Raw genomic sequence first — 17,275 nt, forward strand, 5'->3', positions numbered from 1 at the left:
TTTGTCGATCAAAAATTAATCTTGAATTTTCAGTGCGAAAAAATTACTTTTAATTGATTTTTTCTCGGTTGACAGTATAGAATAAAGTAGCTTTATCTTAGTTGTAAGATTTGGCATTGCCTTTTATTAAGCCCATCTAACATTTTTTTCACAGTAATCCACACGGTAGAAATCAACACATCCATTGAAGCCTAAATAGTACCTCCAACAAAATTTACAACATAAGATACTATCATAAAATGATTAAGATATATTTGAGTCAAAAAAACAAAGAATCCATAAAAATAGCTTTGTAATAAAATCTCAAATTAATCGCAAGCTTAATCGTTCAGAATAAACAAAAGGTTATAATCATAAATTACAGGAACAATAAATAAAAAAAAAAAAACTTGATACAATTCATCCAAAGTACGGCAGGTATTTAAATAATAAATTAAATCGTTGACAGTGAACAGGCGCGTAAAATAATATCTACAATGTAGTGGATATAATATATTTACTTATAGCATGACTGTATTTATACATTCAAGAGTGCTTATTGGCATCATCATTAAAATATAAAACACGTTTTATTTTGTATTCCAATATGTACAAATTTAATTAATACGAATTTTATATATGAGATTATATGAGCAACATTTTTCAGATACAATAAACAATTAACGTTGTATTCAATGTGATAAAAAAACTCTTACTTTACCAGTAATACTTTTTTTAATATTAGTAGTATTTTAAATTTCTGTTTTGTATTTAAATGAAACATTTTTAATACTGGTTAAAAAAGTCGCTGCTAACTTAGTATGGGTGTCAGTGTCTCACTACGGAAGAATATTTTCACAAAAATTAAACCTTGAAATTGTATTATCTAACCGTAATATTGAATTACTTAGGCTTATTCAAATGATAATAATAAATGCAGATAATGTTATTAAATTAATATTTATTTTATTTAATATTCAGAATAAGCTTCATTCGGAAACATTAATAAAATATTATCATATTCGCTTGGTGAACAGAGAGGTGTATCGACTTGCTGAACTTCTGATAGCTTGGAAAAATCCACATCGTACATCATTTTGTCCAAATTGTAACCAACCATTGGAACAAACCTGTGGCCCCAAAGTATATCGTATTCAGTGAAACTCGACCTAGCCTGAATAGGTTGGCCAGTCGACTCAATTATACCTTCAAATAGAACAAGAATTTCTAATTTAGTGCACAAAAGATCAGCCGCTGATAATCCATAAAAAGGGCTGCTTTCATCAATTACGTGAACCACTGTTACCGGCCAAAGGAAAAATGTTGATTCGCATTCATCAATATCCAATTTTAATTCAATTTGCTCTGAATCACCCAGAACATTATAATCTGAGTTGAATCTTAAAACATAGGCTTTTGGTTCTATATAGAGTATTCTAGATTTCCTTATATCTCCAACTCGAAATATAAGACAAAATTTTTCATTCCTCACATTTATAACTACATGCTTGCTAAAGAGAATCGTTTGTGTTCTCGCTCGTGGTCGAGTCAATTTAGCGAATAGGATTCCAACCATTATAGCTTGGAATATAGAGCTCACAATGCATTGCAGGCACATTGCAATAATTGTTTCTGGACATTCAAGTGTGATAGCTCTTCGACCGTAAGCGACTGTTGTATGCACTTCGACACTGAACAAGAACGCAGATGTGAATCCGTAAATATTTTTGATGCAAGGCGTGAATCCTGTGATGTTTTGATATGGGGGTAAATGATCATCGTTAAAGTCGTCATGGTTCAAAGATATTGCCCAGTAAATGAAACCGAAGAACAGCCAGATGCAAGTGAATGCTGTGAAGAAGTTCATTAGCGTCCATCGCCATCTCGTCTCAACCAGCAAGATAAAGTAATTCGTGAACAATTTCAACGCCTTCGTTGGCGTTCTATAAATATTGAATTCACCATTTTTAAACACAGCTCGCAAGTATTTCCTTCTTATTGCTTTCGGGTTTGATGTTCCTGTAAAGAAGAAAATATTTTTTCGTTTTAATGATTAATAGACTATATCTAATTTTTTTTTATTAATTCCCACTACTGGGATAAGGTCCCTATATCACTGAAGAGTTTATCCTATCGCAGGTTTTGTGACATCAAGATACTCAAATGAGGATTTAACATGACATCATATCAGGCACTTGTAAGTTTTCTCAAGAATATTTCTTTACTTTACCTCGTGTAGGATATGTATTGTAAACACCAATTCTGTGTTCCCTTTTAACGTCTTAAAATAGAAATTCCAGAAAACATTGCCTAGCTAATGGTTAATACAAAAGTAAGGTAAGAATTTTAGCATTTTAGGCTTTGGCCGTTTTAATACTAAATCAAGTACAAGATTTTATAAGAAAATGATGCTATAAACTGTTTACATGTTGTATGTAACTCTACGATTAATAAAATATGTTAATATTTAAAAAGTAAACAAAAACTGCTCGTATTTATTAATTCCCATGTAAGTTTAGAAAGCTTTGGGTGTATAATCAATTTAGCCAGACATGTAATGCTTACTGTTGCAGGGGTGATAAATTCCAGGTTGCACTAAAGATGTTGCAGAGCTAAAGTCATCTGCTTCTTGATGCAATCCGGAGCAAAGGTAGGACCATTGCTTATTATCTTCATTCATATCTAAAGCAAAAATTCAGTATTAAATATTTGAAAAAAGAACGTCTATTTTTAATTATGTCGCAAAAACAAAAGAGATAATTAAATGGTCTCAATGCTAATTAATCAATTACAATTAAATGCAATTCGAACTATTTGTTTTCTGAATACTGAAATGAAATGTTAATGAAAATTAATAAATTCGATTTTCAAATGATAGAAATATTTTCGAATCGCTATCACAATGTTACTAACGAATCATTTAAAAAACGAATGAAACAATTAAAAATTAAAAATGTATAAGCGAAAAAAGGTTTACCTTTTTAATCCAGAATAAAATGATGCAAAAATCATTTGATAGCCGAGTGCTTCATATGAGAGAGCAATGTTACATCCATTATGTACAGCTCAATCTTGCTATGGAATAAATCTACTCAATAACATTACCAAGGCAATGTATTTAAAGTCATAATTCTGCAAATAAGATAAGATAAATCAGTTTTTTGACGTCATTTCAAAATAAAATTAATTCTAACAAAACCATTTATACGTTCCAATAGACGCTTAACGAATTTGAATTCACAGAGGTTTCTATAATTTGACAGGGATTCGATTTTTTTCCTAGTTGGATTCAGGAGTTATGACGTTGCGTATATAAGCATTCTTGTAATTTGGAAAACACATATAGTCTGTATCACAAGATATTTGATAATGATATTGATTTGAATTTAGAACAGAATTAATTTAATTCGAATGATATACAGAATAAAAAACCTTCTAACGAAACGCATAGATGATCTATACAATGATGTATTCGCAAATCCGAAGCATATATCAATGAGACATTTTTTATGACATATGTTGGTAGACGAGCATATGGACCGTCTGATGGTAAGTGATTACCATCGCCCACAGATTGGTCTATAAGAAATATTTATGTACATCGCCAATAACCTTGGGAATTAAGATGTTATGTGATTGTAGTTATAAAAACTTACCTTATTTCGTCGAATTATTTTTGTTTTATATTTAAAAATTATTTAACCTTCCTTCACGTAACGAAATCGAGACACAAATGAGATGTAACAAAACGTAAGAGGTAATTTTACTAGCCTTAGCATAATTACTTATCTTATCTTAGAATAGTAATAGTTACCGTTTTATAATTTAACTGTGATCGCGTTGAACCGTAACGTAGTTGCTTCCTTATTTCTATTTTAAAATATTACAGTAGCAATGCATTTATATTTACAAAAGTCTGTGACAAATACAACAATATATTATTTTTTACAGGAAACTCAGGTACTTCTCGTCATTATAATTAAATTATTTTGGTAACAAAATCATCATTTGTACATAGTAAAGTAGGTAAAGTAAAGTAACAGCCTGTACAATTCCCACTGTTGAGGCCTCCTCTTCCATTAAGGAGAGCGTTTGGTGCCTGCCTGGATTTGAACCCACAATCATTGGTTAAGATGCACGCGTTCTAACCAATGGGCCATCTCAGTTCATTTGTACATAAATTATACCAAAATACAACAACAATAGCCTGTCAATTTCCCACGGCTGGGCTAAGGCCTTCGAGGAGGAGAAGGTTTGGAACGTATTCCACCACGCTGTTCCAATGCGGGTTGGTGAAATGCATATGTGGCAGAATTTCGATGAAATTAGACACATGCAGGTTTCCTCACGATATTTTCCTTCACCGCCGAGCACGAGATGAATTATAAACACAAATTAAGCACATATATACATATAGTGGTGCTTGCCTGGATTTAAACCCACAATCATCGGTTAAGATGCACGCGTTCTAACCACTGGGCCATCTCAGCTCATTTGTACATAAATTATGAGAATTGGCAGACATTCGCGCAAATATAATTAAAGTCTAAAAATTTTTTATAAAACACACTTTTATTGACTCATATAATAAAATCATTACGACAATCAGATAATTTGTTATAAATATCTATACGACCATACAACTACAATAGCCTGTCAATTTTCCACGGCTGGGCTAAGGCCTTCAAGGAGGAAAAGGTTTGGAGCGAATTCCACCACGCTGCTCCAATCCAATGCGGGTTGGTGAATTCACATGTGGCAGAATTTAGTTGCAATTTGACACAGGCGGGTTTCCTCACGATGTTTTCCTTCACTGCTGAGCTCGAGTATACAAAATAAGAACATGAAAATTCAGCGGTGCTTGTCTGGGTTTTGAACCCGCAATCATCGGTTAAGATGCATGCGTTCGAACCACTGCGCCATCTCGGCTCTGCGACCATGTGTTAGTAGGTATAGTAAAAACAAACTAATTTTAAATTAAATTCCACTTTGATTTGAATTAAAATTAAAAGTTAAAGGCAATGATAATAAGTTTTCAGGTATGATGTGCAGAAAAATTTGCAAATTTATCTTAATTATCAACATAGCTGTTTCTAAAAATAAATTCCTGTGGAGGCTGTCAAGAGCCTAAGATAAAATAATCTGGTAGCAAGAAATGGCATCGTGCGACGTTAAGGTTTGGTTACATTGTTTTAAACCGTCATGTTTAAATTATAATAATAAGTATTACATGAACTAATGCGGAATGGACCGACTTTACTTATGTCACTTAAGTTACTCATTACATCAGTTATCTGCCAATGAAAGTCTCCTTAAAATCGGTCCAGCCATTCCAAAGATAAGCCGGATCAAACAGACAGACCGACAAAAATTGTAAAAAATGTTTTTTTAGTACATGAATTGCACATAAAAAAGGGCTATTTTAATATTACAAACAGACACTCCAATTATTATATGTATAGAAGTTACTTTAGCAAGGAGCTTAATATATTCTATATATTAGTCTTCAGTATTCAAAGGACTAGTAATTTACATATGGACTCTCTATTTTCTCATTCTTATTGTTGATTTGACAGCAATCTGACAGAACTGAATCATGCACTGGATTAACTCCTACTGCATAATTCATAAATAAAACAATATTACATAATTAAGCTGACATTATATTGCTTGTATTATACTGAAATTTATAATTGGTTATATTATATTTTTTTTAAATGAATAAATTAATGAATCATCTTCACTGTACGACTTACATGTATATAATAATATACAGATTAGATCCTGTAGAAGTAAATAAGCTCGGCTTATAAAATCAAAATCGAAATGTACTTTATAGAATAGAGCTTCACAATCTTCAATTTTAAATATTAAAATGTACTTTAAAAAAACACTAACCACAGATTTATATACTACTCGCTATTATTCTGACGAAAAACCGACATACTTTACAAAAACATTTAATATCACTATATATAAAATTTATTTAAATTTGGATTATATACCGGAGAACATATAAGTGCTATGCAGACTCTTAAATAGCACAATTAAATAAAATATATTTTGTTTGTTTTAATTGTGCTATGTAAGACTTGTTTCATTATTTGTAAATTGTAACGAACAATTTTTGACGGATTTTAAAAATGGAAACGAACGTTATAAGATAAGGTTTTATTCCACTGTTGATACGGATTCGTGTAATAAGCCGACTCGTGTTTACATAGCTTTTACATTACAATGTAAGATTTGAATACATAAAGAATGAAGTATTATTATATACATTATCATTTTTAATTAGCTCTAGAATAATGTTTTATTTAGGGTCAAGGAACCTGTACAAATACTGAGACTATCTATGCTAATATTAAATGCGAAAGTAACTCTTCCTGGCACCTTCACGCTTAAGCCCTGAACTAATGTATGTAAAATTTAGTATTGAGATAGTTTGAGCCTTGGATAAAGTCATAAGAGCTCCTTTTTTATTTATCTCGAGGGGTTTAAATGGACGGTGTTGATCGATCTGCCATAGTGTGTTTGATGGTTTAAATTATACACCAGTGGGGCCTGATTAATGAAAAAGGTCAAATTTGAAGGTCATCAGTAGAGAAGCGTATAATTTTCATAGTATAAATAGCTATCAGTATCAACACATATAAAAACATGTAGGTCGTACTATAGTACGACACAACTTAGATGTAGCATCGGCAAATTTCGTAAAACCGATCACATCCGAAGATGTGTGTGTGCCTATAATGAGGTGGGTGAGTGAACCAGTATATGGTTCACTCACTCAAGGGACATAACATCTTAGTTTCCAGGGTTGGGGGCATATTGGCGATGTAAGGAATAATTAATATTTCTTATATATAATACCATTGTGTCAAGGCAACAGTGACCACTAACCGTAAGGTCCTTTTACTCGTCCGCCAAACTGTATCACTAAAAAAAAACATCTAGCATATCATAATTGAATGAAGCAGTATCCTTGAGATTATCTAAATCATGTTACAATATTCACAGAATCATCTAAAATTCTAACCTTAACTAAAACTTTTGTAACAATCAACTTTCTGTAATCATAATGAAATTTTAATCAAACGAAGATTTTAGGGCAGCGAGGTCTGTTTATTATTCAGACAAGGCTGAAAATTCATTTCAAGGTTTAGGAATTGCCTCTCTGAGATCCGGAAGTTTGAATAACCTTTAAGATTAATATTTCAATCGAGTGGAATTGAATGGTGACAACTGTGATCTCATTTGTAACATTCATCAGAAAAATATTTAATTGTATCGTACAATAAAAAATCAATAATAGCACAATTTATTTCACGCTTAGCCCATATCATATTAGCAACAATATTTCTTACAACAAAAATACAACAACGACAGCCTGTGAATTTCCCAATGAGATAAGGTCTCCTCTCCCTTTGAGAAGAAGGTTTGGAACATAATCCACCACGCTGTTCCAATGCGGGTTGGTGGAGTACACATGTGGCAGAATTTCTATGAAATTAGACACATGCAGGTTTCCTCGCGATGTTTTCCTTCGCCGCCGAGCACGAGATGAATTATAAACACAAATTAAGCATATGAATATAAAATGGTGCTTGTCTGGGTTTGAATCCGCAAACTTCGGTTAAGATGCACTCGTTCTAACCACGTGGCTATCTCGGCTCTTATATTTCTTACTATGTTAGTAATTTATAATTTTTATTTAGTTACCTAATTAACTTCCCTTTAGACACTGTGGTACAAGGTTCACAGACAAGTGTGTCTCAATACCTCAGCGAAGGACAGATACCGTCTTCAGTGTGACGGTGGAGCAAATCTATTCTCCGCATGCTCGACCTCGGCTCGACCGGGATTCGAATCCGAGACATCGGAATGGCGTACCCATTTAAATGCGGTGTACACTCTACTTGACTACGGAGGTCGTTAAAATAGACAATAATAAAAAGAATAATAATTCTTATTTATTCATAATATCAAATTTTTATATGTTTTTATTTGCACAATTTTATTATTTAAACCAGAAACATGCCATGCTTAAGGAAGGATGTATTGAAATACGTTAGCCAATATAAAATGAGCTCTTGTCTCCGAAATATATTTCAACATTACATTATTTCGATAAATAATATACTTGGAGTTTTTAAGACGAAGACTTAGAGCAAGTAAGAAATCCCACAATTCCATCCTCCATTATTTATTCAGAAACGAAGACAGCGAGCGGACGTCTCATTTTTGGGTTGAAAATTTTATCTTCATCCGTGCAACACGAGATTACCATTAATGTGTTTGAATATGTATTCTCATTCATTTTTTTAAATGCTCCGATGCTCTTATGGCTTGTTTAAAAACTTGCAGATTCTAAATTGAAATCCTAGGATCAATCTTACTCCAGTCAACTTTGCCTTTCTTTTGTCTTAGTAAGTGAGGAAATAGACAGTGCATACGAATTTATGCCCTGAAATATTGATAAGTGCTGAAGTTATTTGAAGCCGAGATGAGCTAGTACTTAGAACGGGTGCGTTTTAAAAGATGATTGCGTGTTCGAGTCCAGACAAGTACTGAATACTCATGTGCTTTATTTGTGTTTAAAATTCATCTCGTGCTGGCGGTGAAGGAACATATTTTGAGGTAACCTGCATGTGTCTTATCATTACCCTTGTAGAAATTCTGCCACATTTATATTCCACCAACCCACATTGGAACAGCATGGTATGCAGCGTGTTCCAAACCTTCTCCTTAAGGAAGAGAAGGCTATTGTTGTTGTTAAAGTTATTTGAAAATACAAAGAGTCCTTTATACTTTAAATAATATTATAATTAATCAAAAATTGATACGAATAAGTGTAAAGTCAGCGACCAAAATTATCTGACAAAAATGTTAAATTATTTAAAACGGCAAAGTAAAAATGAGCGCAACATATGTCAAACTTTGAGCAAGGCAAAATATGACATATTTTGTGCATAATGACTCTTTAAACTCAAATAAACAAAACAGATCTACTAAAACATAGCATTTTTAGTCAACATTAAATTTCTCACAATAAAACCAATACAATTGATTAATGAAGAAAAAATAAAATAATATTTATATGCAGCTGTCTTTATTAATTTAAATAACGAAAAGGACCTATGACAATATTATTGCAAATAAGTAACATAAAGCAATACAGTCGTACCTTCGAATATATTTTTTGTTGGTAGGGCTTTGTGCAAGCCGTTCTGGGTAGGTACCACCCACTCATCAGATATTCTACCGCTGAACAGCATTACTCAGTATTGTTGTGTTCCAGTTTGAAGGGTGAGTGATATAGTGAAACTACAGGCACAAGGGACACTTCTTAGTTCCTCAAGTTGGTGGCGCATTGGTGACGTAAAGAATAGTTAATATTTCTTACAGCGCCATTTAGACACGCCATTTTCTTACAGTCTATTAGTGGTGATGACCACTTACCATCAGGTGACCTATATGCTTGTCCACTAATCTATGCCATAAAATAATATATTCATACAATACTCTTCGAAGAAGGATGATTTACCAGTATTACAAACCGAATAAAGAATACTTTGACCCATTACATAATATAAGTCAACATCAAAATGGTTTCATTTTAAACGCCATTAAAAAAGATGGGACTTAAATTTATTCCAGACAAGGAAATTCTTCTACAAGTTAAGTTTTTTCCTCAGTACTAAGAATAATGTTTCAAACAAACAAATGTTCAAGTTAAAATCTCGTTATTAGTTATACAGTACAAGTAGTGGCAGTTTATTTGGATCACGAAATAAAATTAGTTCTCGTAGGTGTAATATTCGATTCGAATGGCCGAACTTGTTCGGCAGAAAGTTATACGGAAGTTTCTCAGCAAGTGTCCTGATTGCATAAGTTTGGAAATTTCAATGGTCACTTTAATAGATTTGTGGAATTTTCACGTTATGTAATAACAGTTTTATATATTAAATTTTATATGCTATTTTGGAATAGATATATTTTTTTTAACTTTTAATTATAGAATTGTTTATCTTATAATGTACGGAGTACTTATATTTTGCTACTGGCTAATGCCTGGGACTCCGTTCGATTCGTGCGTTATATGTTACTCCAAGATTACTAAAGCACTTCACTGAAAACCGTATCCAAAACGGTTAAGTCAATTCCAAGATTAGCGGTAACAAACGAACAGATAAACAATCAAACACATAAACAATCTAAATAGTTTCGTTATCTATTGCTATAATTACCCCGAGTATTTATTTTCTCAAATATCTTCCATTTACTGAATTCGATTAGTTTAGATTTTATTATATGTATAAATGCTCTATCTAACGATAATATGTACATTAATTTATTAATAATTTTAACATTAAGTATGCTAATTATAAACGTGAGGTAAAGTTTAAAGAAAATGTTTTAATTAATGTTGTTATCAGTTCAGTAATATGATGGTCACCATCTGAATGCAGACATAGAGCTAATAACTTTTATATATATTATAAGAATCCATAGATAAGGACCCTGTGATATATATATTCAGTCACGGTAGGAATAGTTAGAAAACAAAAACCAATTATATTTTTATAGTTACAGTTACTTGAGTTGAATTGAAATACTGCCCTAGTTTCAAAGCCAGTTTTCATTTACTTTCTCAAATAACAATGAATGAGCAACTGTGCTGTTACTGAACTTTAGTATGTATGTAAATAAACTACGTAATAGAAAATAGAGTCTAACAACAACGAGATTTCAAGGGCTTCATTGTATGGTACTTCTTAAGTCGCAAACTTCAGGATCCAATATGAACTTGGGGGCACTAAAATAAGGAAAGTTAAACTAAACTTGATTCCTATAACAACAACAACGAAATTTTGACGACCTCCATGTTCGAGTGGTGTGCACACCGATTTTCATGGGTACGCTACTCTGAGGTCCCGGGTTCGATTCCCGGCCGAGTCGATGTAGATTACCATTAGTTTTCTATGTTGTCTTGAGTCTGGGTGTTTGTGGTACCGTCGTTACTTCTGATTTCCATAACACAAGTGCTTCAGCTACTTACATTGGGATCAGAGTAATGTATGTGATGTTGTCTCATATTTATATATATATTTTTTATTTAATTGTTGTTGTTGTTGATCCAGTGAGCCCATGTAATTTTAAATACAAGCGACATATCATAGTTACCAATTTGGTGACGCATCTGCCGCACAGATTGGTTAAAATTTCTTACGATTGTGACGGAAATTGGTGACATCTTACCGATTGGAACTCTTACAAAGTCTTTGAGATAATTAGTGAGAACCAGCTTTCGCCGGCGGTTTTTCCGAACCGATACGACATGGGAACCTTCAAGAAAAGAGCCTACTCCTTTCTCAAAGGCCGGCAACGCACCTGCAAGCCCCCTGGTGTTGCAGATGTCCATGGGCGGTGGTAGTCACTTTCCATCGGGTGAGCCTCCTGCTCGTTTGCCACCTATTCCATAAAAAAAAAAACTATAATTTTTAGATGTCCATTCGACTAAACTGAAATCCGCAACAATAACAGCAAAAAAATTTCCCACGGATGGGCTTAGGCCTCCTCTCCCTTTGAGGAGAAGGTTTGGAACACCACGATGCTCAAATATGAGTTGGCAGAATTTCGTTTAAGTTAGTCACATGCAGGTTTTCTTGCGATGTTTTCTCTGCCGCCGAGTATGAAATGAATTACAAAAACAGAAATTAAGCACATGAAAATTCAGTGGTGCTTGCTTGGGTTTGAAATCGTAATCAATGGTTAGGATGCACGACGTTTTAAGCACTGGGCCATCTCGGCTAGCTAACTAATCTTAGATTCAATGGTGGGCGGTGCATATTAATGCTCGAGAATTATTAATTACTCTTTACCTAAGATAATGCCAATGTCTAAAAGCGAAGATAATTTAGTACCATCGTCAGTTACCGTTATTAAGGCGACAAAAAACGAAGCTTGTGATTTCCAGCTGGATGAACGAGTGACCAAAAGAAGATGGGATGGGTTCAGTCACAACTGAATAAGGTAAATTAAGAGCAGCATTTTGCTTTTGACAAATTATAGTAATTGATATCTTAGCCTTTTTCTTACTTAAATGATATTCTGATTTTATTTATTTAGTTAAAATCTGATTAATAGACTTACAAAATATTTTATTTATTTAAGACCACTCAAAAGAATGTAACGTGTATTGATTTTGAGTTTTTAAGAATCGTGTTTAACTTTCGTTTAAATATTGTTAAGCTTCGAACATTAAGCCGCTATTTCCAAGTTTAAGTACCCAACAATATACTTAATTTTTTGTTTTCTTTATAATAAATTTCCTTGTTTCGTTCTTTTAATTTTTGAATCATTTTTGATGTATTTATTTGTTTAATCTTTTTTTGAAATCAAACATCCATCCATGTTCGAAATTTGTCTTATCAAATAGGGAGTATATCTCAATTGAATTTAAATGACAATTTGACTATTTTAAGATTGTATTCTACCTGTCAGATATTCGTTAAGCTATGATCAGATATTTGGATCTGCCTATAATTAATGGTATAAATTAAATAAATACACGAATAACTTATTGTAATTTATTTTTTTAATTTAAGGTACAGTGTTATGATCATAGTTACCATAAACTCTTCAAATATTCTGACGCAAAACCACCAATACCAGAATCGCTGTGTTCTGTGTGAATTGAAGGTTGATCTTTGTTTCAAATTTGGAGATGTAACGACGATGTTAAGATCACTCAAGTCGAGTCTAGTCAAAAACTAGTTCAAAATGGAAATGTTTACATTTTCTTATCGATAGTCGAAAATCTACCACCGGTTCAGAATATAATACCTCAGACCTGAGAAGAAAAAGTACTTGAATTAACTTTAAAATGGTGTAAAATAGTAACTTCTATATTTCTTACTGCTTCTTCTTGATAATAATTGCAACTTGAATGAGGAATAATTTGATTATTTCGAATAAATCATTAATTGTTTTTATAAGATTAAAATTTATATTAGTAATGAGGTATATTCAAATTAAAGCCCAACATAACACATCATTAAAAGGAACCCTCACGGACTGTGATAAATAAGAAAATTTCTGTAGTATATTTAGCATTGCACCCGTGTGAAGCTGGGGCGGGTAGCTAGTATTGAAAATATTATTGCTCATGCGGACCTCGTAGGGAATATCTGACAATTTTAATTGTAATTTCTTACATAATAAGTTAAATATTAAAAAAAGAATTTGAATCGTTTAAAGTTATAACATTTGATTTGACATTTTTTCTATATATACATATATACATTATACAGGGATATCTCAACTGTGCGGGGCTGGCAATTATAATTTCTAACACGGTGTGGTCGACAGAATGTGCTGAGCTATCGACATTTTTCAAGATCACGCTGTAGAGCACACTTTTTATACATTTAGGCTCAATTTTACGTGGAATTATTTTTGTACTCATTTTATTCTGAGGCTTGTTTTATTGAAGGTCTATCTATCTATTTATTTTAGGGTTAAAATAAATTGATTCACGTTTCATTGAAAAAATATTTAAACAATTGTATTAAAATGGAATCATATTTCAATATATTTTCGAAGATTGATTTGATATACAGTAAAAATATTTTTTTATCGAAATGATTTTAGGTAGATTTCCTAACGGTTCATTCACAAACTTGAAGAGAAACAACGGGATTATGTTTTAGAAACGTCAGGGAGAAACTTTAATAAACAAGGTATTTTATCATCCAAACGTCGTAAGTTACATGATAACTCATTGGAAAATGAACTCTATATAATACGTTTTTGTATTAAAGTTGATCTTTATTAAACTTATACATCACCTTACAAAATATTTACTGACGAGGTTGGGTGGTTGTGTTCATAATCGCAAATCATAATTACTAGAAAATTTTGTACATTTTAACGATCGAATTTTCATCACTTTGTTAAAACTACCTTCTCTTTCTATAGTCTAACCGTCTTGCTTTCACAAAGGTAGAATAAACTCCATCAAAGTTTGTTTTGAATAACGTACATACAACAGACCATACAAGAATCGTTTTATTTGCGGAGGTAACGTTTGTATACTCAGAACTTACAAAAGTTTAATTATAATCGGAGGAATGGTTTAGGAACGCATAGAAAACAAACATATAAACATTATTTTCTGTTTACTAAGAAGATACGTTTATCATATCTTTAAATAAATTAAATTATTAAATTAAAAAATAAAAAAAAACCGCCTTCAAAAATTAACTAAAAAGAAAAAAATAATCAGTTACATCCATATCCAATTTACGATTTTTTAATCACCTCTCAAAGTCGGTGCCAACATTGCTATATATGCATATAGGTACATAATACATACATACAAAAACTAAATCTATTTATTGTATAGATGACACCATTAGACAAACCTTACTATCGATACAAATTAAATGATTTCAATATAGGAATTTATTTACTTTGTTGGCACCGCCTTCAAAAGGTGATTAAAAAATCGTAAATTGGATATGGATGTAACTGATTATTTTTTTCTTTTTAGTTAATTTTTGAAGGCGGTTTTTTTTTATTTATAAAAATTTATTTACTGCTTTTCAGTGTTGTTTTGTTATTTATAATTACAATTGGTAGTGTTTGTCATTCACTTTAATGCCGTTAATCATTGAGGAGTTCTCCTGGTAGTCCACCATCAGCTAGACTTCATCATAGGCATGTTTACTAACATCAATTGCTTGACGACTATCTTAAAGAAATAGAACTAAGCCCGTAAAATAGTTACTTACTAATAGGTTCTGATTACTAGTTGTGGTCTTCATCATCAGTTCCACTTCATCAAATGTCACTTTTCGTGAGCATATAACCAAGGCACTTTGAATAAAACCGAAATCACTATAGGTGTGCCTATAAAATTTGAGGAGTTCCCTCGATTTCTCCAGGATCCCATCATCAGATCCTGATCTCCTGACAATGGGACCACCTGTAAAACATGCCCTTTTAAACAAAAAAAGAATTGTCAAAATCGGCCCAGCCATCTTCGAGTAATTAGGTAACATACATAAAAAAAAAAAATAAAAAAAAAAAAAAAGGCCCCGACGAATTGAGAACCTCCTCCTTTTTTTGAAGTCGGTTAAAAATATTTAAATAAAGTAACAGCCTGTACTGTTGAGAGCTGAGATGGCCCAGTGGTAAGAACGCGTGAATCTTAACCGATGAACCTGGGTTCAAATCCAGGCAAGCACCAAAATATATATGTGTTTAATTGTGTTTATAATTCATCTCGTGCTCGGCGGTGAAGGAAAACATCATGAGGAAACTTGCATGTGTCTAATTTCATCGAAATTCTGCTACATGTGCATTCCACCAACCATTGGAACAGCGTGGTGGAATATGTTCCGAACCCTCTCCTTAATGGAAGAGGATGCCTTATCTAAGCAGTGGGAAAATTACAGGCTGTTACTTTACTTTACTTTACAGCCTGTAAATATTTATTGCTGGATTCACATGTGGCAAAGTTTTGTTGAAATTATAAGCAAGTAGGTTGACTCATGATGTTTTCATTCACTACCGATTATTAAAATTTTTCTGTATTTGAACCCTCAATCATCAGTTAAGACGCACACGTTCTAACTACTAGGTCATATTAATATATCTGTATGTCAAGCAATAAACTTGCTGCTAATATTATACTTACAAAGCGACGACCTCCGTGGTCGAGTGGTGTGTACACCGGTTTTCATGGGTACGTCATTCCGAGGTCCCGGGTTTAAATCCCGGCCCAGTCAATGTAGAAAAAGTTGATTAGTTTTCTATGTTGTCTTGGGGATATTTGTGGTACTGTAGTTACTAGTGCTTTTCCATAACACAAGTGCTTTAGCTACTTAAGTTGGAATCGGAGTGATTTATGTGATGTTGTCCTATATTTATTTATAAACCGTAGAAACTCAGTTGTATTTTCTCAAAATTGAACGCCCAATACTTAATTAAATTCAAGTTCGAACCATATATTTTGATATAAATGCCCATTTTATATTGATACGTTTAAATAAAATAACCATTAATTATAACATTCTATTGATATCGAATTTATAATTATAATGATTGTTTGTAACTGGTTTGTAGACGTCAAATAAACAACTTTATTGTCTTAATAAATCTATACGCCAATCTGGATGTCGCATATCACACGGAAACACTAATTAGGTTTTAATGAAACTTAGCAGACTATATCCCTGTCAACATATATATTTATGGATAAGATAACGTTAATTAAACGTACTAAATACAATGTTAAGGGTAGTCGACATTGCATAATAAGTATGGCTAACTATGTCACATTATAAAGAGACTTTACTACAACAAAATTTGATGATTGGGCTCTAATAGGATTAGTAGCCATCACGATTGCTTTCCTAAGTGAAACGTCCACCGAGGAGAGGGACCAAGTACCGCTGGTTTTTGGTGGATATTCCGGTATAATAGGGGCTCTGTTCACAGAATGCCGTCTCTGACTCGCTCCGCTGAAGACGACCGGGGAGGAGAAAAAGGCGCTAGGCGCATCTTCTCCGCCTGCCTTAATGGGTGCCGCAGAGACTAGGCGGGGTATCAGTACCCCGGGAATGACCCCTAGGTGTTGGAGGCCCACATAGGCTGTCTATATCTGTATGTATGTATGTATGTTTGTATATATGTATCTTTATCTTTATTTTTATTTATATATGTACGTGAGTATTTGTTTATGTATGTGTATGTATGTATATTTATATGTTTTGATATATATTTAGGTATTTGTGTAGTGTATCTACCTTGTCTAGTGTAATAATTTGTGTATAAATATAATTTCATATAGTATTTAACCCTGTGCAGTACACCCGCTTTCCGCTTTTTCACATTAACTCCTCCACGTTGGTTGTCTGGAAGAAATCGCTTTTAAGCGATAAGACCGCCTGTTGTACATTTCTTCTTTTTAACCGACTTCAAAAAAAGGAGGAGGTTCTCAATTCGTCGGGGCCTTTTTTTTTTATTTTTTATGTATTATATATTGTGTTATTGAATGTAAAATTTATTTTTTAGTGTGTGTGTACAATAAAGAGTTATTATTATTATTATTATTATTATAGGCGGGCCAACCGTCAGGGCGTCACGGTAGCATGCGTAAGCGATTCCGTGGGTATCACTGGTTTTTTAGTGGGTAACCCGGTGGACCTGGGCGCACTCGGCGTCCAGGGACCAGGGATTGCCACACCGCCCCCACACTTTCCATTACGTGGGGGAAGCGCGAAAC

At 32.9% G+C, this 17,275-nt stretch overlaps 1 protein-coding gene across 1 annotated transcript; it reads right to left on the bottom strand.

Annotated features, from left to right (window-relative positions):
• Window positions 1–477: 477 nt before the first annotated feature.
• On the bottom strand, window positions 478–3,733 carry LOC124538369 (inward rectifier potassium channel 4-like). Its single transcript, XM_047115414.1, has 4 exons — window positions 3,636–3,733; window positions 2,957–3,111; window positions 2,545–2,661; window positions 478–1,998 (listed from the first exon to the last, which is right to left on the bottom strand). Exons 3-4 carry the CDS (start codon window positions 2,657–2,659, stop codon window positions 950–952), a joined length of 1,164 nt encoding a protein of 387 aa, XP_046971370.1. The 5' UTR covers window positions 2,660–2,661; window positions 2,957–3,111; window positions 3,636–3,733; the 3' UTR covers window positions 478–949.
• Window positions 3,734–17,275: the final 13,542 nt, after the last annotated feature.

Source organism: Vanessa cardui, chromosome 20 (assembly GCF_905220365.1).
Source record: "Vanessa cardui chromosome 20, ilVanCard2.1, whole genome shotgun sequence".
NCBI classification, from domain to species: domain Eukaryota; kingdom Metazoa; phylum Arthropoda; class Insecta; order Lepidoptera; family Nymphalidae; genus Vanessa; species Vanessa cardui.